Consider the following 27,201-nt stretch of genomic DNA (forward strand, 5'->3'; position numbering starts at 1 on the left):
TGCTGGGGGTGAATCTTCCTCCCATAAGAAGGAGCCCAAGAAGAAGAGCACTACTACTTTACAACAATTAACTGTGAAACAATCTTTTGCTAGAGGAAGCAAATATGACAGCAGTCACCCAGTCGCAAAGCGGATCACAGACGCCATGGCGACTATGCTAGTGTTAGATCTGCCTCCAATATCCACTATAAGCGCAGCAGGTTTTTCACATTTAATTGATGTTTTGTGTCCCCGTTACAAAATTCCATTGCGACACCATTTTTCACGAAAAGCTATTCCGCAACTGTAACAAAACGTTCGGAAAAATGTACTAATTGGGCTCAAAAATGCCATTCTAACAACTGTACACTTAACCACAGATATGTGGACAAGTGGAAGTGGCCAAACCAAAGACTATATGACTGTGACAGCCCACTGGGTTGGTCATTCGCCTTCACCAGCAGGAACAGCAGCAGCATTTACACCACTACATAACATTTCTCACAGGCAGGCTACTCTTTCTATCACCGGCTTCACTAACAGGCATACAGCTGATAATTTGTTACAAAAACTAAGGATTGTCATTGATACATGGCTCATACCACTTGGACTCTCCCCAGGATATATTTTTTTTCTGATAACGCCAACAATATTGTGCGAGCATTACAGCTGGGTGAATTCCATCACATTCACTGTTTTACTCACACAATAAACTTGGTGGTGCAGAGCGTCTTGAAAAATAACCGTGAGGTGCAGGAGATGCTTTTCGGTGGCCCGTAAAATTTTGGGGAAATTTCCGGCATTCTGCCACAGCATGTAGGAGATTGCAGCAGCTCCAAGAACAATTTAATTTGCCCTGCCACCAACAAGGTGGAATTCCACCCTGTACATGCTTCAGAGGATGGAGGAACAGCGCAAAGCCAAACAAGCGTATTGCACAAGCCATGACATTGGGAAAGGAGGGGGAATGTATTTCAGTCTTGCATAGTGGAGAATCCGTTCTGTGCTGTGCAAGATGCTGAAACCATTTGAAGTTGTGACATGTGAAGTGAGTTCAGACTCTGCTAGCTTGAGCCAAGTCATTCCCTTAATTCGACTTTTGGAAAAGCAGCTTGACAAACTGAAAGAGGAGATGAAAGAAAGCAATTCAGCAAAGTATGTTGGCCTTGTAGATCAAGTACTTAATTCGCTTCGCAATGATCCAACAGTTATTAAAATCTTGAAGTTGAATTACTATGTTTTGGCAACTGTGCTTGATCCGAGGTTTAAGACCTACATCGATTCTATGCTTCCAAATGACTGAGATTTGAACAGTTGCAAGGAGCTCTTGATCAGCAAGTTGACCGCTGAACTGGGCCTTGGCTTGACGACGTCTCCTCCTTCAGTTTCTCAGGCAGCTGCTGCTCGAAAGAAATTGCCCTTTCCAAAGACAAGCAGGGATGACGCAGGTGGCAGACCACAACAGTTTGACATCTGGGCTGGTTTGAAAGATTTTACCAAAAAAAGTGACCTCGGCCATAACTCCATCCAATCCTACTATTAACATGCAAAGTATGGTGGAGGATTATTTTCAAGAGTTAATTGATATGGAAATGTCAGACAGTCCCTTTCCATACTGGGAGGAAATATAAGCCATTTGGAAACCCATGTACAAACTAGCTTTGCAATACCTAAGCTGCCCACCCTCCAGTGTGTACTCAGAAAGAGTATTCAGCATAGCCGGGAACCTTGTCAGTGATCGACGTAGGAGGTTACTTCCTAAAAATGTGGAAAAGATGATGTTCATCAAAATGAACTACATCTTCCACAAGGAAGGCATTTACCGGCAAAACCATCCAAGTACTGACACTTCTCTAATGGCGGATTCCAGCGGAGATGAATTAATAGTCTGTGATGATGATGTACACACTGATGAGGGTGAAGATGATGACGACATCATCTTGACAGTGTAGAATTCACTTCACAGCACTGTTGGTTTAATATGCCTTTAGGCCATTGATAGCTGATTTAGTGGGGGCCCAAACAAACCAAGCACTTCAGCCACAAAAGTGGCCGCCCTTGTCGCTGAAGTGCTTGGTTTGTTAAAGTGTGCATGTCTTTTGTAAGATCCAACATATGGGTGGGAGATCCCAAGGACAATTCCATATTGCACCAATAATCTTTCCTGGCACTTATATTTGTTTCTGCCATTACTTTAACAAGCCCATTGTTAGCTTGTTTAGGGAGGGCCATGTTGGTCTTGTACTTCAGCCACAAAGTGCCACTCCTTGTGGATGAACTGCTTGGCTTGATGAATTGTACATGCTACCTCTCCTAAAAGTGAACGGAAATCAATGGAAATTAGTGTTAGTGAGGTTAATAATAATGTAGGTACAAAATAATAACAGAATTATATGATTTTACCCCAAAAAATTAAATTTAATAAAAAATAGCTAAACAAAATCAAAACCAAAACACATCAGGGCGGTTTTGGCAAAACCAAAACCAAAACCTGAAGCTAACCCAGATCCAAAACCAAAACCAAAACAGGGGGGTCAGTGAGCATCTCTAGTTTTCACCAATGTTAGGGTATTTTTCACTTCATCCTACCTATAATGGGAGGTTACTGTCAGTGATAACCCAATTACCTAGAACCGCAGTGATACCTGTTTGTTGATGTCTTTTGCCAGTTATGGGTCTGTCAGTCCAAACTGAAAAAAAGCACATTTTAGCAACATTTAAAATTAACAATAGTTTAGGTAGAAACACATTAATAACACATTTAGCAATAAGGTCCTAGATTATTTTACCTCTCAGCATCCATCCCTACCCTCTCTTCACTTACTGCTTCGGTACCTCGATACACTTCGGAGCACAGATATATTTAACACATCCGATACTCACCAGTGCAGAGGAGTGTAGGGCATCAACGTCTCCACCTTGTCGAAGCAGTCATGAAGAGAGTAAGGTGTGGAATGTGAGGCCCGTAGGACGAAAGCCCCCAGCTTGTATAAGAGTTTTCTATTCTTCTCTTTAAATAATAATTGAGATGAGCAGGTTTCCAAAATATAATATTTCTATTCTTTATTAAAAGATATTATGCATAGATACAGCCATACTGGACGAATCAGACATACGCCCAGGGTCTCAAATGCCAATTGACAATCAATATTTGATTAAGTCCTTCTTTTATAGAAAACGTTACCCATCATTACTTATAACACACCTTCCCAGCTTACATCACTGCTGACACTCTAAGGGCTAGATTTACTAAGCTGCGGGTTTGAAAAAGTGGGGATGTTGCCTATAGAAACCAATCAGATTCTATCTGTCATTTTGTAGAAAGTACTAAATAAATGAAAGCTAGAATCTGATTGGTTGCTATAGGCAACATCCCCACTTTTTCAAACCCGCAGTTTAGTAAATATACCCCTAAGTCTCTATCATTAATCTTCATTAACGTGACATGTTCTTGTAGGGTCTCTTGGAAGGGTCTTCTTGACCTTATTTGAGCAACAATGTTCTTGGCCTTGTCCGGCCATTGTGAAATTATGGAATGTTACTAAAAACCTGTTTCTTGTTGTTTTTCTCTATTGTGCAATATGTAGAGTAAAGGTAAGTACTTTTCTTCTTAAAAGTACAGACACATAAAATTCAAGTTCATTAGTTCATTCTATTGAACTAATTGGCGATATAGGGTTATTGGTCATTATTACTTCGACAATATATGTATATATATATATATATATATATATATATATATATATATACAAGTTAACCCGTGCATGATACTCATGCATTCTAGTCAAATCAAGCTACTTAAGGTCTTAAAAAGGTTCTTGTCATGCATTTGGGCCTAGCCCAGGCCTCCTCAGGGGAAGAGCGTTACTTCCCGACGCAAGCGCCCTTTTTAATGTGTGTTCATGAGGTAAAATTACCTTACGAAAATGAGTTTGACCCCTCAACTCGTAAATTTAGCCTTTACTACCCCTCCCACGGGGGGAAGGGGGGATGATGGAAGTTAACTGACTTCACTATTCTAATTTTTTTTGTCAAATAATGTCAGTATACCAAATTTTAGGTCAATTGGATGAGCCCTTTCTGAGAAAATAGTTTTTTCCATACACACACACTAACGCACGTCGCTACACATGTGTGTTCATGAGGTAAAATCACCTCACGAAAATGAGTTTGAGCCCTCAACTCGTAAAATTAGGCTTTTACTTTTATATATTAGATAATATATTAGATAATGCTAAGAATTTAGTAGGTCAGTGTATAACTCTGCCCAGCAGGTGGCGCTGCAGCTTGTTTTTTTTTTTTCACACACAGACTAACACACGCCACTAGGCTTATATATATTAAATATATATATACATACATACATACGCACACACATATATATATGTGTATGTGCGTATGTGTGTGTGCGTATGTATGTATGTATGTATGTGTGTATGTATGTATATATACATATATATATATATATATATATCTATAATATAAATGTCTAGTGGCGTGTGTTAGTCTGTCTGTGTGTGGAAAAAATAAAACCAAGCTGCAGCGCCACCTGCTGGGCGGAGTTATACACTGACCTACTAAATTCTTAGTGTGCGTGGAAAAAAAAATTCAGAAAGGGCTGAAATTTGGTATACTAAGATGTTTTTAATTTGTTAATTTAATTTGTTAATTGTTAAAAGTGTGTCTAAAGATTTAAAAAAAATATATATATATTTCCTGAAGGAGAAGTGACAGTTGGGAGTGGTTGGTGGTTGCCGGGGGTGACAGTGGGGAGTGGTTGGTGCTTGAGGCCTGGGATATGGCCCAAATGCATGACAAGAACCTTTTTAACACCTTAAGTAGCTTGATTTGACTAGAATGCATGAGTATCATGCACGGGTTAACGTGTATATATATATCTACATATATACATATATATATATATATATATACACATATATATATATATATATATATATATATATATATATATATATATATATATATATTAGAGATGTTTACTGACCCCCTTGTTCTGGTATTGGTTTTGGATTCGGATTAACTTCGTGTTTTGGTTTTGGATCCTGATTTTTTTTCAAAAATCCATATTTTTTTAAACTAAAGTCACATATTTTTGCTTACCCCCCCCTACATTATTATTAACCTCAATAACACTAATTTCAAGTCATTTGCAGTCAATTTTGACCACCTCACAGGTCACAATATTATTTTTATACAAACAAATACTGCAGCGACCTGGCTGGATGCTAAGCGACGGAGCAATGGCACAAACACACGGCAGTTCATAGCAGATCTAGGAAACATGGCCACACAGCAGTGGCAGAAAAGAAAAGTGGTGCAAGATGAAATTATCCTTGGATCATGAAATCAGTTATGGGTCATTTGATCGCTCCACCCGTTCCTTGGATAACTGTGGTGATTCTACAGCTAATACATGGTGATGAGCACTGACCCCCCCCCGGGATGTGTGGCTTTTATCAAACCCAGACCAATCTCGGGTGCCAGACAATACACTAAAAAGAACCATTGTAATTCACAGCAAAAAGCAAGTTCATCACTGAGCTTCAAATCAGCCCCAATTCCACAAAATTATAATATAGTCAGGTACCTTTGACATAAAGTGCAGATTACAAACACTTTGTGCAATACTGATGAAAATGCAGAAAAGTGGAAGGTGATACATATACACGTCTATTTATACATCCATGCTTACATTACTGTGCAAACGCTACAAATGGCTAGACAACTGTTGTCAGGATTTGGCTCAAAATAATTCCACTCATAAAAAGGGGATTTTTTAGTCTTATGCCCAGGCATGACAATGGCCTTCTTCTTATCACGTGCAAAAACTGCTTCCACCTGCGCAGGATTTACACAAACAACATCATCCTTATCAACATCCTCATTAGCGTCCTCGTCAGTTACACAAATATCCCCCTCATCCTGTTGCAATTCCAAAGTTGCATCCTCAATTTGTATATCATCGGCTACACTCGCGAGATCCAACGATGTAACAAGTTTTCGTTTTCAATTCCGAGGACGCACAAAAGCACCGAGCCGGCTCATCTCTGTACTTGGATCTGCTGAGTTTGGGAACTGAGCCTGAGCATCTCTAATATATATATATAGTCTTTACATGACGAAATGCGTTGAGGTTGTTTCCTATCATCTATTCCTGGTATATTGAAGGCTCTGCTGCCCACCTGGTCCGTGAGAGTTTTCCCTTTGAGTACTTTTGTATGGAGTCCATCGGTGTTCACTTCATGGAGTGTCCAGATATCCACACTGTGTAGCTGTATTCCTTATACTACAGGATTACAGATAAGCATTTAAAATATATATATATTGTGAGTGTGCATTTTTTATGATATATGTCGATTAAATCGTTTAAAAAGTACTACACTATATGGCTCTTTCCTTTTTAAATATCGGCTGAGTGGAGTTTGCAAGCAGTGAATTTGCTGTGGTTGATGATCCAGATATAATATATCTTCACAAGCAGTTTACACATCGGTTCCTGATTCACTTGGCCGTCTGGAGACTACGTTCAGATTATTCTGACACAGATAAGCTGTTTATTTATATCTATTGGGTACGCGGCCACCTATTATTATTATACTGTACATCACGGGTGCCTGTGACACTATATCTTTTGCTTTTCTCTGTCTGCATTTCGGTATAGAGCTGGAGTATCTGGAAGCTGTTGAATAATGACTGTACCAGCTTGCTAAGATTCATACTCTGCATTTCAATAATCATTGACTGTCTGGGTGATTGTTACCAGCTAACACTACCTATATTGGCCCCACTTTATCCTCCTATCTTTGTATATATTGATTCATTTATTCTCGGAGTACCATCCGTATTTTGGGAGGGAGGCTGGATATTTATTATTAACTTCTACTCACATATTCTGTGTTTGAGCGCCACGTTTTAATCTATCTGCTGCTTTATATATATATATATATATATATATATATATATATATATATACCGTTCGTCGGACACAGCACTGATTGAAAATTCTGACACCAAATCTGCATCACGATTTTACAGTTATTATGTCATGTTATTATATCTTTCCATCAATTGAAGCTGGTGTCTCTACATCCAAAAAAGTTCTTATTCAGCAGATTCGGAACGAACAAATCTTTTGTTCCAATCATAAATTTGCTTTGAAATGCATATATGTATGTTCATATATGTCCATACCTAAAGCAAGTCAGACTGCAGCTGATTGTTCAATTACAGTGTGCTGTAGTAAAATGATTTAAACAAGCAATCCGTCACTAAAAGATAACCACTTTTTAGCAGAAAAAATGCCAATATATATATATATAGGATTCCTTGAACAATCATTTATAACACGCCACAACTCCCAAACTTTTCTTCCGTTCTGAACTGCAGACTTTATAATATAAACTTTGTTTAAACAGTTTAGCTATCTTCACGCAGTAGGCTGGCTTTTGAAAGGCGGATCATGATTTCCACGTTATTTGTAGACATTGAAAAGTGAAATAATTGCTCAATGCTGTGTTTGCTATATGCGTAGATCTAAAACTTGCTACTATTGCGGATGCCGTTCATCGCAAACGTGCGATTTCATCAGAGGGACTGTGACCGGATTGGGCCACACTGCCAGAATAACATCTCCCACCAGCCCGTCAACCAGCAGCAATTAGTATCCAATGTCTTCCACATGACTGGCCCATTTACTGTGGAAGGACAGCTCATCTCCACTCCCTCTCCAAACCCCTTGTCCAGCACCCACCAATGTTGAAGAAGGAGAGACCCAGGGGTTTGCATGGGCAGGGGAGAATACAGTGGGAATTTGACACTGGATATAAGGAGCCACCCCATGGGTGTAGAGGGTATACATGCTGTGGACTGTTGACTGGAAGGTGCAAAGCTGACTGGTGTCGAGTTTCTATTCTCTACCAGCAAACCTGGGGATCTTCTCTGCCCTGTATCCTGGAAAGCAGGCTGCTGCTACACTTAGGGATTTGTCATCACCTCACTCCATCGGGAGATACTCGCCAGGTTCCGGGAAAATTGGTGCGCCCACAGGAGTGGGGAGACTGATACTCAGAGCCCCACAACGCTGGTAGAGAGTTGGCCAGGCGGCCTGGAACAGCAAGATATCAAGTCTCCCTGGATCCTCCCGCTAACAGTCCTTTTTGTCTGTGGAACTTTTGTGTAGCTAAGGTGGGTGGGAATCCTTGCTGGGACTCATATTGACTGTGGTGATCCACTGACCTGTTGTTCAAAGTGTGCAGTTAATTATTCTGTTGTGTTACTGTGTAGATAGTAAAGGATATTTTTGTATCTTTCGTTCTCATCGGTTTGATTCCTGAAACTAAGGGAGCCGGGTAACCTAGTGAATTTCAGTTCTAACAACCGGCTCTCCTCCCAGGAACAATTAATGATGTGAGCATTTACTGACATGAGGCGTCTTTTAAAGATCTCTCACATACATACTCAATTATTTATCAGGTGTGCAAATCAGCAAACAATTCTTTTTACAAGGAATTAATTTGTACTGTAATCTACTAATAAAAAATAATATATAAATGTATTCATTTATATTCCTAAAGTACGAATCTATTTGCATATTGTTAAGAAGGATTGCATACAGAGGGCCTCAGTCGGACACAAAGTCCATTTCAGGCGCATCCTGCACATATCCACTGATGGGGCATGCGCAGTAAGCAACAGTTCCCTGCAGTTCCGTCTGCTTTTCAGACGAAGTCTACACTTGCGACAGTTTGTGCCTCAGTACGAGGGAAAAGGTGGAACACGGAGTTATGTAGGCGTGACCGTGAATAATTCGGATACTATGGGCGTCTGCCCGCAAAAACTACCCTGGTTGGATCAAGACGCAGGCGGAACACACGTCAAAACAAGACTGAAAAAGAGCAGCAGGAATTAGGTGGTGCAAGTAGTTGGCTAGCTGCAGGAACTGGTCGCAGCTTGGTAATACCCTACCAATCTGCGGCACACTCCAACTCCTACTCTTTCATGTAAGTCTTAGACGCACATTGTGTCCCACTCTAAATGAAGCCCAGAGATCGTAACTAATATGATTTGAATGGAAAACTGATCCTGAAAATTATGATCCGAAAAGAAAACAAAATATTATTTTTTTTAGTTATTATAGTTTTAATTTTATCCCCCCCCTTCCTTTTGGGGTGAATTTATGGGTTAGTTGAAACATGTTTTGATATTTAATTGTGTATTTATCTTTTATTTTTTATTAGTAAATTAAAGAAGAAATTAGTTGGTTGTAAAAAGAATTGTTTGCTGATTTGCACACCTGATAAATAATTGAGTATGTATCCGAGAGACCTATAGAAGTCGCTTCCTGTCAGTAAGTGCTCACATCACTAATTGTTCTCCTGATGTAATCACACTTTTTCTATGAAACAAGTCAGGAATAGGAGGAAATTTTCACACACACAGCACTGGGCTAGTATTGCACTTTTTAATACCTACAAATTAATGTGGAAATCAAGATCCAGCACTCAGAAAGCAGCCTACTGCGAGGAGAACACTAAAATATTTAAGCCAAGTTTATTTCTAAAGTCTGCAGTTCGGAACGGAAGAGAAGTTTTGGAGGTAAGGAGTCTTCTGGATGATCATTGAAGGAATCATCATGGTAGCTATATGCATATACTTTGTATCTGCTAATACGTGGTTCACTTTTAATGACGAACTGCTTGTTTAGAATATTCTACTACAACACACTGTAATTGTGGTTATAGTTATGGACATATATATATATATATATATATATATATATATATATATATATATATATATATATATATATATTTATATATACATATATGTATTTGAGAGCAAATTATGATTGGGACAAAAGATTTGTTCCTTCTGAATCTGCTGAATAAGAACATTTTTGGATGTAGAGACACCATTTTCAATCGATGGACAGATTGACATAATAACTGTAAATCGTGATGCAGATTTGGTGTGAGAAATTTTCAATCAGTGCTAGATCTGGAGAACGGCAACATTGTATTACTGTGCGTTAGAATTGCCAATCAGGAACTAAGTTGTCCATTTGAATGTTGTAGGTCATTAAGTGATTGATAGATATATCTATCCTTTTAGTTTAGGTCTCCAATTTAACCCCTAAGGTCAGTGCACTAATTAGGATTTGTCAGATATTTATTAGCTGCCTATATAGATTTTTTAGGAGACCTTGAAAAGTATGTTTGGTATGTTTATATGTTTTAGTTATAATGAAAATAAGTTATATATGTTTTCACATGTCTCCATGAACGCAGTCATTTACGAATAGTAGTATTTCAATCCACAGCGCTGTTTTCGATGTGATTTTTGTAAATTGGTATTGGAGAAAGCACAGGTTCCCTTACAGCTGCCTGGGGTGATGTACTAGCTCTCCAGTGATTTAAAAACTTAATTCAGCACCAGGGTTTGTAGCATTTCCTGTTTAATAATGGTGTTTGCCTAGTGTAATAATACCCACGGACAGTCCAAGCTTAAAGACCTGTCTCTGGATTGTCCCTATTTTTATGTCACACTTGCCTATTTTTTTCATCTGTCCTCTGTGTGGAGAATTGGGCAGGACTTGGTAATGCAATTGGTGTCATTGAGTGGGCGGAGCGATGTGTATGATACCACTTAGAGCATCATCATGCCACTGACCACTCACTGCGCACCTTGCGGGAGAACAGAGGTGGGCATGGCTTAATGATGTGATTTGATACATTGACTAGGCTGGCCTCAGTGTCAGTTTAATGAGCTAAAGAAAATCCTTAAATATATAAAAATTAGACCTAGATTTGCAAGTAACATAAAATTGGCGCTCTGCTTGGAAATAGTGTCTCACTGGGCTTCGGGTATCCTATATGGTTTTAAGTTGACCTCCACCCCTGGTTCTGTAACTATGTCATGTCTTATTATTATGGGGGTTCGGCAGATTAGCTCAGAAAATACATTCCTGTTTTTTACAACAAACTCCTTATCCTCACTCTTTTGGGCCGCAGATAGTGTCTCCGATACTATTACTTCAGGAACTGAAGGACGTTGAGTCGTGGCTCACCCGGTTCAGCGGCCAGGGCTAACCTATTATTCCAGGGTTTTATCAGGTTCACATGATAGATTTGCTCAGGCTTTCTTTTCCCAGGCTGATACACTTTATAGTTACCCTAGTTCACTTTCTCCCCTGATTTCAAATGGGCCCTGCCATTTGGCCAAAAACTTGCTGTCTACTGTGGTCACTAGAATATTCACTCTGTCCCTGTAAATGTATGAACATGGGCGTTCTTAATATACACTCTCTGCTGAGCATTTTGGGCCTGTTCCATGTGCTCCCTGACAATGGGTACTACCGCAGCAATCCGGTCCTGCATTTGAGGCCCGTGTTCAATAACACTTTTATATGGAGTGGGTTGTCCTTTCCAAGTTTCTTTGCCATATCCAGCAATCCTCTAGGATGTATCCCATATAATAGGTCAAATGGGGAGAACACTGTAGAAGACTAAGGGACTTCTCTGATGGCCAGTTACAAATATGGCAACAAGTAGTCCCAGTTTTTCCCATTACTGTCTACAAGTTTTTTAGCATGTTTTTTTAAGGTTTTGTTCCACCAAACCATCAGTCTGGGGATGATAAACTGAGGTGAGTGACTTTAAACAATTTACACATTTCTTTCATTATTCTAGACATGAAGGGGGTGCCCTGGTTAGTAAAAATTTCTTTAGGTATTCCTACACGGCTGAAAGCATGCACCAATTACCTTGCTATGATTGTGGTTGAAATATTGCGCAAGCAGATGGTTACAGGATAGCGGGTAGCATAGACCATTACTACTAGGATGTACTGATGCCCCCGAGCAGACTTTAACAAGGGCCCAACAAGGTCCATGGCTATCCTGTCACTCCTATAATAGGCATGGACACTAGTGGGCTCCTGAAATGAAGTCTGGGAGCATGATACTGGCACTCTGGACAGGAGGAACAATAGTCTGGTACCTCTTAATATACCCCTGGCCAAAAGAACCGCTGTAAGATCCTTTCAGTTGTTTTTTGTGCCCCTAAGTGTCCAGCTGTGATGTGACCATGAGTTAGGTCTAACACGATTCTCTCCTATATGATCGGAGAACTACCAGTTGTTCTATCACATCCTCACTCCTTTATGTCACTTGGTACAGAAGCTCATTTCGACTGGCCATGTGCGGGTATATGAGACTATCATCAGGTTCTACAGGCTTCCCGTCAATGGCTTTCACATTTTCTCTTGCTCTCATTAAAGTGGGATCTCTTAACTGCTCTGTCCTCATTACAAGGTCAGGCATACTTTCAGCTCTGTCTAAAGCTTCATCTGCCCCTCTAAGTGGTGCCTCAGTTTGGTTCTCATTACTCATTATTTTCCTGCCATACTAGCAAATGGAAAAAAGCTCAGTGGGCTCACAGTACACACCGCCTGCTGCCGGACCAGCAGTGCCGTCAAACACTTTACACTTCATATCTGAGAACATACGGGACTCCCATAACTTCCAAAAATGGGTAAAATGGGACTAACCCGACTTTAACAGTAGACAAACCACAAGAAGTATCAATATTCACCTCAGTTGTGACATAATGCCAGGTGTCCCAAGTAACCTCCTGCTTTTACAAGAGTAACTACTCTTCCTGAGTCTAACAATGCCTCTATCTGGTTGCCTTCCTTTTGTACTACACATATTTGTTTTTCTGGCTTGGCCAGAGGTTAAACAGTACAGTCTAACCTGCCAAAGAAAGACATTATGTGACATTCAAAAGTAGCATCACATTGCATGGGTTCTTGCACATCTGGACAAATAGCTACAAAATATCCTGGCATACGACATTTAAAACATTTAAGCACATATTTGTCAAGTCTTTTATGTGTTGTGGACCTTCCTGACCTTACTGGCCAATCTCCAGGCCCAGCGCCAACAGTCTCTTCACTTTAAGACCTCTTAACTGCCCAGCACCACTTTCCCCTGGAACAGTCTTACCAGGTAATGCTGAAATGCGCTGTTGCGGGTCTAGGGGGCACTGCGGTGTAACCAGCAGTTCCTCTGCTGCAAGATACCTCTCCACCATCTCGACGAACTTGTCAGCATTCTGTGGGTCTCCATGGCTCACACATTTGCTCAAAACCACGGGCAGAGATTGTAAATACCGGTCTATGACGACTCTTTCCACCATCTGTGGGTCTCGGGCTATAGCCACTTCTTGGTCAGGTGGATGAGGTCATGCAACTGTGAGCAAGGCAGCTTGTCCAGGGAGTAAACCCAGCGGAGCACACGTTGCGCTTGAACTGACAGGGTGGCTCCCAGGTGAGGTAATATTTCAGATTTAAATTTTTCCTAGTCTTGAGCATCTACATTACTCAGGTCAAAATAGGCTTTTTGAGGCTCTCCGACCAGAAAAGGTGCCAACAAGCCAGCCCTCTGTTTTTTGGGCCACTCCTCACGCTCTGCGGTTCTTTCAAAAGTAGTTAAATATGCTTCCACATCTCCCTCGGTCATCTTTTGGAGAAAATGACTAGCCCGTATAGAGCTGGAGCTAGTTGTGTCCTCTGAGGAAGCCTTGCTAGATAAGGCTGCGAAAGATTGCACCACCTCCTTTGAAGCCTGGCTTGGTGCTGTTGCCTCGAGGACTCCTCAAAGGCTAGCTGCTGTGCGGTAATTGCCTCCTGGTGTTGCCTCAAGGACTCCTCAAAGACTAGCTGCTGCTGCCTGGAAGATTCTAACAGCACTTTAATTGCATCCTCCATGTTGCTTTTTGGTGCAGGGAAAAGGCAGAATTTAGCTATTTTGTCCAGCTGACGATGACCTGTATTAGGGTTCATAAGACTTTCCCATATAACAGGTCAAATGCAAGACCTTTTATTATTTTCCCCCACACACAGACTTGTTTCTCAAAGCTGTTGTTCTTTAATATGTGCAGATCTTTTGCTTGCGTTCTCCACCAAGTTGTGAACGTGTGAGGGGAATATGTACCATCTCTTGGGGTAGACGGTAGTAAACAGCAGCAACAAAGTTACGCAAGTCCTGGATTTTCGGTGCAACTGGCATCAAACAGGTTTTATTAAGGAGCAAAATAAAAGAAAACTTTAAAATAAATACCTTGCTGTCTGGCTCTAACGAACGGGTTGTTAATAATGACTAATAAAGTAAAATAAAACATAAACTGTGTCAGCACAGTTCAATCACATGCATATCAAGGTGAGAGAGAGAGAGAGAGAGAGGGAGAGGGAGAGAGAGAGAGAGGGGGAGAGAGAGGGAGAGGGAGAGGGAGAGAGAGAGAGAGAGAGAGAGAGGGAGAGGAGAGAGAGAGAGAGAGAGAGAGAGAGAGAGAGGGGGAGAGAGAGGGAGAGAGAGAGAGGGAGAGGGAGAGGAAGAGGGAGAGGGAGAGGGAGAGAGAGAGAGAGAGAGACACTGTGCTGAGAAGCAGCCTTTTACCTGCAAAATTCAGGTGCACCTGTTGATTAGCAACAGGTTACCTGAAAGACCCGGCTACAGATCTAATGGTTGGAGCCCACCCTACTCTCTCCATCCATAAACCCCAGGTCCCTTATCCGGCTATTCCACAAGCCTTTAGTATTACAGATAGTACTATATATATATCAGGTTGGCGACATGTGTGATGGGGCACAGGCTGATAATATGTTTGTTTGGGCACAGACTGGTAATATGTGCCATGTGGTACAGATTGTGTTATACCTTCATAATGTTGACAATTGAGTTAAAATTGTTACTTTGTCTTTTACATGCCAACTCAATGATTGCTACATATTTTTTGAGTGGCTGTTTCCGCTTCATCATTCCTCATCGCTAAATCGAACTTCCCATTTTTTCGAAAATAGGTTGCTTATTTTAATGTAAGGTTATGGCACCAGAATCTGCCAACATGTTTCAATGCAACTGACAAATGTTTACCACTCATATTTAATTTATTTTTAAATGTCGATGAAAACTCATTATTACTAGTGTTCTTTGCTTCATTACCACTGGCACTAGCATTGCTTCTTTCCTTGTTCAAAGTATTTTGCAATTTGTCATTGTCTGAGAACATTTGCCCATTTCTGCTGCATATAGTCACTGGCACGTGACTGTAATTTCAGATAAACTATGTTTTTACCTCTTAGGACCTGACATACTGCCCTCAAAGTTAATTTAGCTGTAATTACATAAAGACAGATCTGTCACACTTTGATAAAGAGGATGATAGGGACTCACAACTTTCATTATCATCTGAACCGACAACCAGTTTGTAATTTTATGAGTTTGACTCATAAACGCGGCTTTGGGTTTAGCGAAGTGTTTCACTATTTTTTAAGGTTATTTTCCTGTTATTCTGTAATGAATTTCTGTAAAGTACCTGCATCTTGATATTGAGACTCCCCCAATACATTAAGGGCTTCAAGTCATCTGTGTGCGCCTGTATATGCATTGTAATGATATACACCAGTTGATATGAGAAGATATTGCCTCAATATTTATACCATAATGGCCCACATTTGGGACTCACCCTCCTGTATTGTATAAAGTCAGTTACAACATTGATACATCTTTTCAAACATTTGACATATTTGGGTTTGCATACTAAACCCCCTTTTTATGTTTTTGGGGTGTCTGAGCATCTCTTATTACCCAGTGTGATGTGATGAGTCCCCTCTTATTATACAATGTGGGATGGTAATGTCCTGGGTCCTCTTAAAAGTGTGTGTGTGTTTGTGTTGTGCTCTTGGAACTTTTAATACACAATGGGCCCGAGTCATTAAGGCAAAAAAGGAGTAAATGTTCTCTGGGACAAACCATGTTTCAATGCAAGGGGTGCAAATTAGTTTATTATTTTGCACATAAGTTAAATACTGGCTGTTTTTTCATCTAACACACAAATACTTAATAACTTTATTACACTTAAATTTAATGTTGATCTAGGACATGTCCTACCCCAACTATAAATCTGTCCCCACTTTTTAAATTTACCTCCCCCTCCAATGCAACATGGTTTTGCCCAGGTGCAAATGATACTCCTTTTTTATGCTTTGCTCTCCTTAATGACTCAGGCCTAATGTGTGACAGTGGTGTCCTGTGTGCTCTTATTATTAGTGTGTATTTGTGTTGTACTCTGGGATCTCTTGTTCCTGAGTATGGCGGTAATATGTGAGTGATGTCCTGGGTCCTCTTGTTACACATTGGAAGGTGGGGTTGTGCTCATGTTGTGTCATCAGTCTCCTTATTTCTAGCTCTCCTCTGTTTTCTCTCTCAGGATGAGAAGTCCCCTAGGGCCCGGTCTTTATAGTCACAGATATCATGGGGAATATGAAGAGTAAGACCAGAAATCAAGACCGAGCGGATGGGGTTGAGCTTCACAAGAGGGGCAACTTGCAGTCTCCGTACCGTCCCACCACCGCTGATGCAAAGAAACGGAAGAAAGCGTCACCAAAATTTCTGGATGAATTGAATGTGAGATATTTCACACAACATCTCGCTAAATTATCTATATCATTGTTCAATTTACACATTGCAGAAGGAAATATCGACTTGCATTTTACCACAACGCAAAGTTCAAATTTATAACATTCACCCCTAAGAAACTGAGGGCATGAGACAAATGGAATACACAACTTCCCCCTTCTTATATGTCACACACTTTCGTTCAGAATTACACATCAGCAGAAAGAAACTGAGGTGGTTATTTTGGTAGCTGTCTTTCAGGCCTACATAAGGCCATATTTGGGGCTCACAAGCCAGCCTTTGCTAGACATAATCCCCTGTACCTGGGAGGTGACCGCATCTGACTTTTAACTGCACTTTAATGGTGTTTGAAGCATATAGGTCAGTGTAGGACCTGCATGCAATAAGATTCCTTGATGCTGGGATGCAGGCTTAAATGTTTTGATCAAAATATGAACCAATACCTCGTGTTTTCATTTTGCTACATACACACAGATAAGGACAAGTGCTAGCAACAAATGTCTGTTTCTGTGCAGCTGGCATCATGTATGATATGAGATTAACCGAGCACTGGCTTATTTCTCATCCGAGGTTATTTATTTTAAACTACATTGGAATTACAATGAAACAATTTCAGGAAGGGTCTTCTCCCTGCCCACCTCAATGTGGGTGCTAACAAGATGTAATAATATAAAACTTAGGGGGAAATATGCGAACTAAGAGTTACCAAAGGCAAAACTGCACTGCAAGCCACTTGATTTCTATGCGCCAGTTCTAAAACCACCATCCCGATTTTTACACATGGAAAAAATATAAATCGTATACTGTATTAAGCTTAAATATGGATGTAATAATAATATATTTATCAGCCAGCCAATTTTATTTTATCTTTTTATCACAGGGGTAATATCACTACATGGGAAAAACAGATTATTCCATGAAGGGGGTACCATTTAAAGTGCAGACTTGTGGCACTACAGTAATATTAATGCCCCCTGTGATCAAATAATACTTGTATATTGCCCTCGTTATAAAATAATAACATAATATTGACTGAATAATAAATAAATTATTATTGCCCCATAATTAATATATCAAGGTTGACTCCCTGGTAATAATTTTTTTTTCTGGCTCAAAATGCTATTTTACCTGTCAAAACTATGTCTACAAATCAGCCTTTTTATGGCGGTCTGGAATGTTGTAGACCACCAGACACCGCATGCTGTGTGAGTTTTCATCCTCCATATCGGAGGTTGGTATCTCTGCCGGTTTGCCTCTGAAAACTGCGTGGGAAGTGTAGTGGTTTGCTAACCACAGATATAACCGCTGCTTGGTAATCTCCGCTTTAACCTTTTCAAATCATTGTTATGCTATTTGGGGTATTAAACACACTGGGGCCTAAGGTCACAGGCCTCATTGGTGTCTGTAGAGAATATATAGTTTAATATGAGAGACTATATAGCTTAATATGAGAGAATATATATAGCTTTATATGAGAGAATATATAGCTTAATATGATTAAGGCTTATATTCAATGTGTTCTTCCCATACTTGATGAATAAAGCTGGATACACACTACAGAAATATTTTCCTGATGCAATAATATCATTAATTATTTTACCAACAATTGAAAGTCCTGATCAGCATTCATGTGTACACACTGTACACGTTTTACTGTCAGATCTGTGCTCTTCATCTGTTATAACCATCGGCTGAAAAGATTGGGACTCTCCAATGAAACATTGTTCCATCATTTATAGAGATTTTTAGTCCGGTTATAAATTCAAATGAAACGATACGATGGGCTTTGTTGCCATACATGATCGTGGGAGTGTACACACAAATGTGATATTGGACCTAACAGTCGTCTATTGTGTGATCCGCAGGATAATAGTGTGAAAAACCTGCAGTGTGTACCCAGCTGTAGACTTAGGGACCAAGCAACCCTCAGAGAGACCCTTATTTCTCTATATATCAGACTTTAACTCCAATACAACAATATACTGTCCATAGAGAACAGAATGAACAGCCTTTGACTAGAATATCTGTTACAATTAAGTCCACACATGTTTCATCTGATGCCTATTAACCTATCAGTATGTCTTTGGACTGTGTGGAAGGAAACCAGAGTACCCAGAGGAAGCCCACACAAATAGAGAGGAAATATAAACTATACAAAGGTAGAGCCATGGTAGGAATCGGCCTATGAACCTAGTAATGTGAGACAGCAACCTTGATTTTATGATGTCTTCAAAAAACCCATCCCAGGTTAACTTCCCATGATACCCTCTATAGGGTATAGTATAAAATACTCTGATTTTCTCTGTTATTTCCTTTTTGTCTGTTTACTCCTCACTGACCACTAATGTGCTGTCTCGTCTTCACTGACCAATCTTGTGCTGTCTCCTCTTTACTGACCACTCTTGTGCTATCTTGTCTTCTCTGACAAGACGTGTGCTGTCTTTCTTTCTGACTATTATTTAGCTGTTTCTTCCTCACTGACCACTCTTGTGCTGTCTCCCTCTTCGCTTTCCACTCTTGTGCTGTCTCCCTCTTCGCTGGCCACTCTTGTGCTGTCTCCCTTTTCGCTGGCCACTCTTGTGCTGTCTCCCTCTTCGCTGGCCACTCTTGTGCTGTCTCCCTCTTCGCTTTCCACACTTGTGCTGTCTCCCTCTTCGCTGGCCACTCTTGTGCTGTCTCCCTCTTCGCTGGCCACTCTTGTGCTGTCTCCCTCTTTGCTGGCCACTCTTGTGCTGTCTCCCTCTTCGCTGGCCACTCTTGTGCTGTCTCCCTCTTTGCTTTCCACTCTTGTGCTGTCTCCCTCTTCGCTTTCCACTCTTGTGCTGTCTCCCTCTTCGCTGGCCACTCTTGTGCTGTTTCCCTCTTTGCTTTCCACTCTTGTGCTGTCTCCCTCTTCGCTGGCCACTCTTGTGCTGTCTCCCTCTTCGCTGGCCACTCTTGTGCTGTCTCCCTCTTCGCTGGCCACTCTTGTGCTGTCTCCCTCTTCGCTGGCCACTCTTGTGCTGTCTCCCTCTTCGCTGGCCACTCTTGTGCTGTCTCCCTCTTCGCTGGCCACTCTTGTGCTGTCTCCCTCTTCGCTGGCCACTCTTGTGCTGTCTCCCTCTTCGCTGGCCACTCTTGTGCTGTCTCCCTCTTCGCTGGCCACTCTTGTGCTGTCTCCCTCTTCGCTGGCCACTCTTGTGCTGTCTCCCTCTTTGCTGACCACTCTTGTGCTGTCTCCCTCTTCGCTGGCCACTCTTGTGCTGTCTCCCTCTTCGCTGGCCACTCTTGTGCTGTCTCCCTCTTCGCTGGCCACTCTTGTGCTGTCTCCCTTTTCGCTGGCCACTCTTGTGCTGTCTCCCTCTTCGCTGGCCACTCTTGTGCTGTCTCCCTCTTCGCTTTCCACTCTTGTGCTGTCTCCCTCTTCGCTGGCCACTCTTGTGCTGTCTCCCTCTTCGCTGGCCACTCTTGTGCTGTCTCCCTCTTCGCTGGCCACTCTTGTGCTGTCTCCCTCTTCGCTGGCCACTCTTGTGCTGTCTCCCTCTTCGCTGACCACTCTTGTGCTGTCTCCCTCTTCGCTTTCCACTCTTGTGCTGTCTCCCTGTTCGCTGGCCACTCTTGTGCTGTCTCCCTCTTCTCATTATTTATCTGTAATTCACAGATTCATGTTTTCAACTCATGGGTGTCAAGGAATATTAAGAAAAAAGAATGTGTTGCTTTTATCCCACAAGAATCAGGGTAAATACTTTCTAAATAAATAAGTTTGTTTGTATATTTTCTTACATGAATTAATATCAGAATGGGATAATGAGCAATATCTGTGTGTATCACTGTAACAAATGTTGTATTGACCCCTTCTGTACTAAGAATTTTATATCTAGTCATATGAGAATAAGTAGAGCTCAATGGATGTAGTGGAAATTTTCCTGAATGGCTATACTTTACCGTCTCAATTTAATGTATAAAATGTTCATTGAATACATAACGTCGTCTGGAGAATCATCCCATTCACAGTACATGGAAACATAGGGAAGTCAGTTGCATCAACAATGTTCAGCTGTCCGTAGCCGCTTGTAGCTACTGGATCTGGAAGACCGGGGTACTGCTGGTATAACCGCCGGGGCTGTAGATGGGTGGGTGAGTGGTTGAACATGGCAAATGATAAGATTACATAAGTTAGGTGAATAGAATGGATGGATAAGTGAAGTGAATAACATTGATTATCTCGTTACAAAGGTACGTGTATAGTTATATGGTAAAAGTGGTGAATTTGAAATGGGTTCCTGGGAGGAGGTCTGTGAGCAAGGTGAAGGAGTGATGAGGAAAATGGGGATGGAAAAGGAGAGGATGCAGATTATGATCATGTAAAAGGAGAAAGAATAGGAAAAAGAGTGTATAATAATATAATAGAGCATAATAAGAGTGAATTAGGTCAGAGATGTAAGTAAAAGGCTCTGTGTGGGGCCATAGGGAGGAAAAATACTAATAAATGATAGAGTCGTTTTTGAAGAGATAGTTTGAGTTTGAGAAGGATTTGAAGAAATAGTTTGTACTAAATACATTATATATGTTATAATATAAATAATATATTTCTTACAATGCAGGTAGATACATTGTAGTTATAAGTAAGAGTCTGACGTATCAAATCTAAATGAGCTACGAACTGATCTAATGGTGTAGGATAAAAACAATTAAAACGAACAACTAAATAAATGAATAAACACAAATAAGTAAATAAATGGATAATGTGAGAAAAATAAAATTAGCCCACTGAAGAAGCCACTACCTGTGGCAAAACGCATTTGGTATCATCATCATCACCATTTATTTATATAGAGCCACTAATTCTGCAGCGCTGCACAGAGAAATCATTCACATCAGTCCCTGCCCCATTGGGGCTTACAGTCTAAATTCCCTAACATACACAGAGACAGAGACACAGACAGAGACAGAGAGACACAGACTAGGGTCAATTTGTTAGCAGCCAATTAGCCTACCAGTATGTGTTTGGAGTGTGGGAGGAAACCAGAGCACCCGGAGGAAACCCACACAAACACGGGTAGAACTTACAAACTCCTCACAGATAAGGCCATGGTCGGGAATTGAACTCATGATTCCAGTGCTGTAAGGCAGAAGTGCTAACCCCTGAGCCACCGTGCTGCCCACATTATTCCTACCCAGGCAACCACCTCGTGCACAGTTTGATACTCATCTTTTATCACTTTATTTTTCTTACATTATTTATTTACCCACATTTATATCTCAGCCATATTTTCTTTTTCCTCTTCTATGAATGGCTTGTGTGTTTATTGGCAATGTGGAAGAGCTGAGTCCCTTTCAGATGTCGCACAAAATTTTCCCAGTTTCTGGTTGTTGAGTTTTAACAAGTACTCCAGGTGATATCACAATGAATTAATCAGTTGTGTTTTGCAGTGGTCGGTGTTGTATTGAGGGTATAAAATGTGTAATACATAGAGATAAGATAAATCAGATAATGCTGCCGTACAGGTTACTCAGTTGAGCAGGAAATCCAGTTCAGAGCTGGGTGTACATTACTCTGATACTAATGGTCACAGGGAGCATTCACAGATGTTTACCCCACTACCGTCCTGGAAGAATTAGAGTCCGAGGAGCTGTAGCTCCTATTATAAAATTATGGACCTGTGACATTGTTAATAGCTGCTATTTGACTTCTTTATGTTTCTGTCCACTATGATTGGCCTGATCCTCCAGTGAGTGTAAATTATTTAGCAAATTTTGAGACGAGCCACAATTTAATTCACAGAAAGCAAATCTTTTAAATTTGTTTGAAATTAAAAATCAGTGGAATTAATTCATCTGTAGTGAACACTACAGGAAGAGAGGAAAGGAAGAGATGATATTACTATTTTCTTCTTCCTTGTTCAGAGAAACCTGCGGCTGTGGCCAAACCAGAGAATTACACTTCCAGGGAATAACAGATCCTGGTGTGTTTCCTGAAACCACGTGGGACCCTCAGAAACATGTCAGAGAATTCCCAAGTGATGCCCATGGAGATATGACTTTCACAGGAACCAACAGGTCATGGGCAAAGGTGAGTACACAATTCTACATGTCTTTCTGAAGATTATATATAAGGTGAGCATTTGTATCTAAGCTTATGTCAAATGTGAGCCCATGTATCTAAACTTATGTCTAAGATGAGCACGTGTCTAAATTTATGTCTAAGGTGAGTACTTGCATCTAAGTGTCACGGTTCTGCAGATAGGATTCTTGATCTGCCCAATTTAGCACTACTCCTAGCAAGGCGCGGGGTCTAACGAATGTACGGTGTTCACCAGGAACCATCGCAAGGTGGTTTGGACTTAGCTGCGTCCGCCCGCAGGTTGCGGCCCTAGTGTCAGGCGAGATCTAATGGGAATGAGAAGGAAGGCACTAGCAGATAGCAGGTAATGGCAATTTGAGGAACTAGAACATGTGGAGCGTAATCTCTGTAGACAAGTAGTACAGTGGAGTAGTGGAGCATACGAGATATGAAAGGAATTGGAAATCCGAAGAGAGGCTGGTAAAGACAACTTAACGCACCCGGATTGATGATTCAGGAAATGGTATATGGGTCAATGAACCGAGGAGCCAGTTTCATACAAGGAGTTTTGAGGCAAATGTTTCTTGTGGAGAGCCACACTTTATCACCAATTTTGAAAGCAGGAGTAGCTCAGTGTTTTTTATCAGCCGTGAGTTTATAGCATTTGGAAGACTCCTTAAGGCAATTCCTCACTTGGTTCCAAATGGAAATGAATCTGCGCTGTAAGGCTTTAACAGCAGGCGCCTGGGTGAGAGGGAGGTCAACGAACTCAGGAAAAGATGGATGGATGCCATAGATAATAGAGAAGGGAGATGCAGAAGTAGATTCGTGGAAAGCATTGTTGTGTACAAATTCGGCCCAAGGTAGGAGCTCTGCCCAGTCATCTTGATTTGCGGAAGAGAACATTCTGAGGAAGGTCTCCAAGTCTTGATTGACATGCTCAGTCTGTCCTTTAGGTTGAAGGTGATAGGAAGATGATAGATTTAACTAAATGCCAAGGAGTTTACATAGTGCTTGCCAGAATTTAGACACGAATTGAACTCCTTGATCTGAAACAATTTCAGTAGGACAGCCGTGCAGCCGAAAAATCTCCTTGATGAACTGTTGGGCTAGAACCGGAGAGGAAGGAAGGCCAATGAGTGTGACGAAATGGACCATCTTTGAAAACCGATCTACCACGAACCAGATGGTATTATGTTTCTTACTGGGTGGTAGGTCAGTAATAAAGTCCATGCTGATGTGTGTCCATTGACTATCCGGAATGGATAAGGGAAGTAGCTGACCAGCTGGAGACTGGCGGGGGGACTTGTGTTGGCTACAGGTGCTGCATGAAGTAATGAATTCCTTAACATCAAGGTGGAAATTAGGCCACCGGTAATTTCGAGAGATTAATTCGGTGGTTTTACGAATACCAAAACGAATGGAGTGGAACCACGTCACGAGTTTCTTCCGGAGGCCGGGTGGAACAAAAGTTTTTCCAGGTGAAGGTAAACAGGCATTAGTCAGAGTAGAGGAAAACAGACACTTGGGATCCAAAATAGGGCGAGATGGTGTCTCCACGACATTGGAATCGAGAAGGAAAACTTGAGGTAGGGCATCAGCACGTTTGTTTTTCTCTCCAGGTTTGAATGTGATGCGGATATCAAAGCGAGAACAGAAGAGTGACCAGCTGGCTTCCATGGGGTTTAGACACTGAGCTGTCTGCAGATAAAAGAGATTCTTATGATCTGTAACTGGATACCTAGCGCCTTCCAACAAGTAACGCCACTCTTCTAGTGCAGTTTTAATGGCCAGTAACTCCTTGTCTGCGATTGCATCATTTTTCTCCGCAGGTAAGAACTTTCTGGAGAAGAATGTACAGGTATGAAAAAGGATCAGATTAGATTTCTGTGATAGGACATGCCCCATCTCCCACATTTGAGGCATCAATCTCGAGGAAGAATGGTAGAGAGGTGTTGGGTTGCTGGAGAATAGGTGCAGAAGAAAATGCTTTCTTGAGGAATTCAAAAGCCTCCAGGGCATCCGGAGATCAGGATTTGGGGTTGGAGCCTTTCCGTGTGAGTGACACCATAGGTGCCCCAATTGTAGAGTAACCCATAATAAAGCGTCAATAGTAATTTGAGAATCCCAGGAAATGCTGTGCAGGTTTCAAACCGAGAGGAAGAGGCCACTCAAGAATTGCACGCACCTTCTCCGGATCCATTTGTAAACCGGTGCCTGAGACTATGTAGCCAAGGAATGACATCCAAGTTTGTTCGAAGAAGCATTTTTCAAGCTTACAAAAGAGTTGATTCTTGCGGAGTCGTGAGAGAACTTCTGCCACATGGATGCGGTGGGATTAAATATTTTGGGAAAAGATTACAATATCGTCCAGATAGATTACAACATACTCATAGAGAAGGTCTCTGTAAATCTCATTTACAAAACTCTGAAAGACCGCCAGAGCGTTGCACAGGCTGAAGGGCATCACCAGGTATACATAGTGGCCATCACAGGTGTTAAAGGCCGTCTTCCATTCGTCTACAGATCTGATTCTGATAAGATTGTAGGCTCCCCGGAGATCTAATTTAGAAAATATTTTGGCTCTCTTGATTCGGTCAAAAAGTTCAGTAATGAGTGGAATGGGATATTGGTACTTGATAGTTATTGCATTGAGGCCGCGATAATAAATACATGGTCGAAGAGACCCGTTTTTTTTTAATGAAGAAGAATCCTGCTCCAGCAGGGGAGGAGGAGGGTCTAATGAACCTGCGTTGTAGATTCTCTTGTACATAATCGGACATGGCTAAGGTCTCCGGCAAGAATAAAGGATATACATGTCCTCGGGGAGGAATCTTAGCGGGTTGGAGGTCGATGGGACAGTCCCAAGCTCGATGAGGAAGAAGATGTTCAGATCTCGTCTTGTCAAAGACATCCAGTAAGGAAGAGTATTGTTCAGGCAGGAGTTTGGAATTGTACAGTTATATACTAGGGATAAGCGCTCTAATCCAGTTTTGGACAAACACCCTATTACAAGCAGCACGCAGGTAGACTCTGCTAAAGTCTCAATGTTAGACTTAAACATACAATTCTGCAGCGCTCCGTGTCAGGACATAAACAACAACAAAGTGCAAAAGTGCATTAAACAAATTCTCACATATTTTGCAGGAGATATTATCTCTACACATTTAGATGGAATTTTAAAGTGTGCAGTGTTGCATCTATGCATCTATGCACGCCCACTATTAAGGTTAATGAAACTGATAACTGGGCAAATTATAAATGTTTAAAAGTACCATTTGTGGCAAGAGCCCGCTACTGCTGAAGCACACGCGAACAACTTCTTCTTCCTTTTTATGTAGTTTTATTGTCAGGATGGTAAATGTTTTGACACCGTACAGATTTCACAGCAATACTTGGAGACCCTAAACGCTAGCTAGACATAGCTCAGCTCTCTCAAGACCAGCCAGCTTACCCAGCGTTGATCTCAGTGCACAAATGATATAAACAAGCTTTTATACCTGATACTCCTCCCCAGCCTTAGCTTGATGGACAGGTGACACACCCACCTTCTCTTTAAAAGGAAACACCTATCACTGGCTCTGTAATTCAAATAGACACACCCTGTCTGTTTGCTGAGAGGAAGGATTTCAAGTCATGTAACTTAAACCAAATTTAAACTATTGCTTTTCATACATAGGTCTTTACATTCAATCTAGGTGCATTACTGCACAAATGTTTTACTCTACTTCCCTGCTTTCTCTGCATATTGCCAGCTAAATGCCTCCTTTTGTTACACATTGTAGGCTCAGATCTGAATGTTAGCGTGGTTCGATAGATGAGAATCAATCCTCCGGAATCTGTAGGCGTATATATGATCCGTATTCCATTGGATAATCAGGATCATTCAGGAGTTTGGACTTGGTCTCGGAAGAGATACTAGTAGAGGCTATAGGCCGAACCCGAGAAAGACAATTCAGGAAACAAGTTGGACTCCAGGACATAATTTGGGAAGTGGTCCAATCTATCTGAGGGGAATGCTGTTGGAGCCAGGGCAACCCCAGGATCACAGGGCTGAAAGAAAAAGTAAGACATGGAAGGAAATTCTCTCCCGGTGTAACGCCCCCACTTGAAGGGTAATATGCTTGGTGCTGAGCTTGATAACTCCATTAGAGATGTGAGAACCATCGATAGCAGCGATGGTAACATGAAACTCCAGACGACGCGTGGGCAGAGAACCCTGTGATACGAGGGAGTGCGAGATAAAAATCTCGGCCGCTCCAGAATCCAACAAGGCCTGGGAATGGATAGGGCCTGATGGACCATACAACGTGATAGGGAAGGAACAAATCTTGGGAAGGTTAGATGGAGGAGAGGCTTTAAAGTTGCCCAGTCTGACCTCTCTGGTACAGATTAGGGCTTGTGTTTCCCGACCTCTTGGGGCAATTATTGAGCATATGGCCAGGATCGGCACAGTAGATGCACAGCTTATTTTTAAATCTCCAGTCACGTTCCTCTGAAGTCAGGCGGGACCGACCAAGTTGCATAGGCTCATCCTCAGAAGCAGGGGTAAGGAAATGTGGTACTGGTCTAAGCATAGGATGGCGGGAGTTGTCCCTCTCAGTCGCCCTTTCACGAAAATGTAGGTCCCCACGATTACATAGGGAGATAAGAGCATTCAAAGTAGTTGGTAGTTCCTGGG

At 41.4% G+C, this 27,201-nt stretch overlaps 1 protein-coding gene across 2 annotated transcripts in view; it reads left to right on the forward strand.

The window, feature by feature from the left end:
* LOC142140690 (transient receptor potential cation channel subfamily M member 2-like) overlaps window positions 1–27,201 on the forward strand; it is a 131,524-nt gene that overhangs the window by 22,244 nt on the left and 82,079 nt on the right. For both annotated transcript variants that reach the window (XM_075198478.1, XM_075198479.1), the window contains exons 2-4: window positions 16,269–16,465; window positions 20,118–20,194; window positions 22,364–22,529. In XM_075198478.1, the coding sequence (XP_075054579.1) occupies window positions 16,313–16,465; window positions 20,118–20,194; window positions 22,364–22,529 (396 nt within the window). In that variant the 5' untranslated portion in view covers window positions 16,269–16,312. The remainder of the gene's footprint in view (window positions 1–16,268; window positions 16,466–20,117; window positions 20,195–22,363; window positions 22,530–27,201) is intronic.

The sequence above is a fragment of the Mixophyes fleayi genome, chromosome 2 (genome assembly GCF_038048845.1).
Source record: "Mixophyes fleayi isolate aMixFle1 chromosome 2, aMixFle1.hap1, whole genome shotgun sequence".
Taxonomy (NCBI): Eukaryota; Metazoa; Chordata; class Amphibia; order Anura; family Limnodynastidae; genus Mixophyes; species Mixophyes fleayi.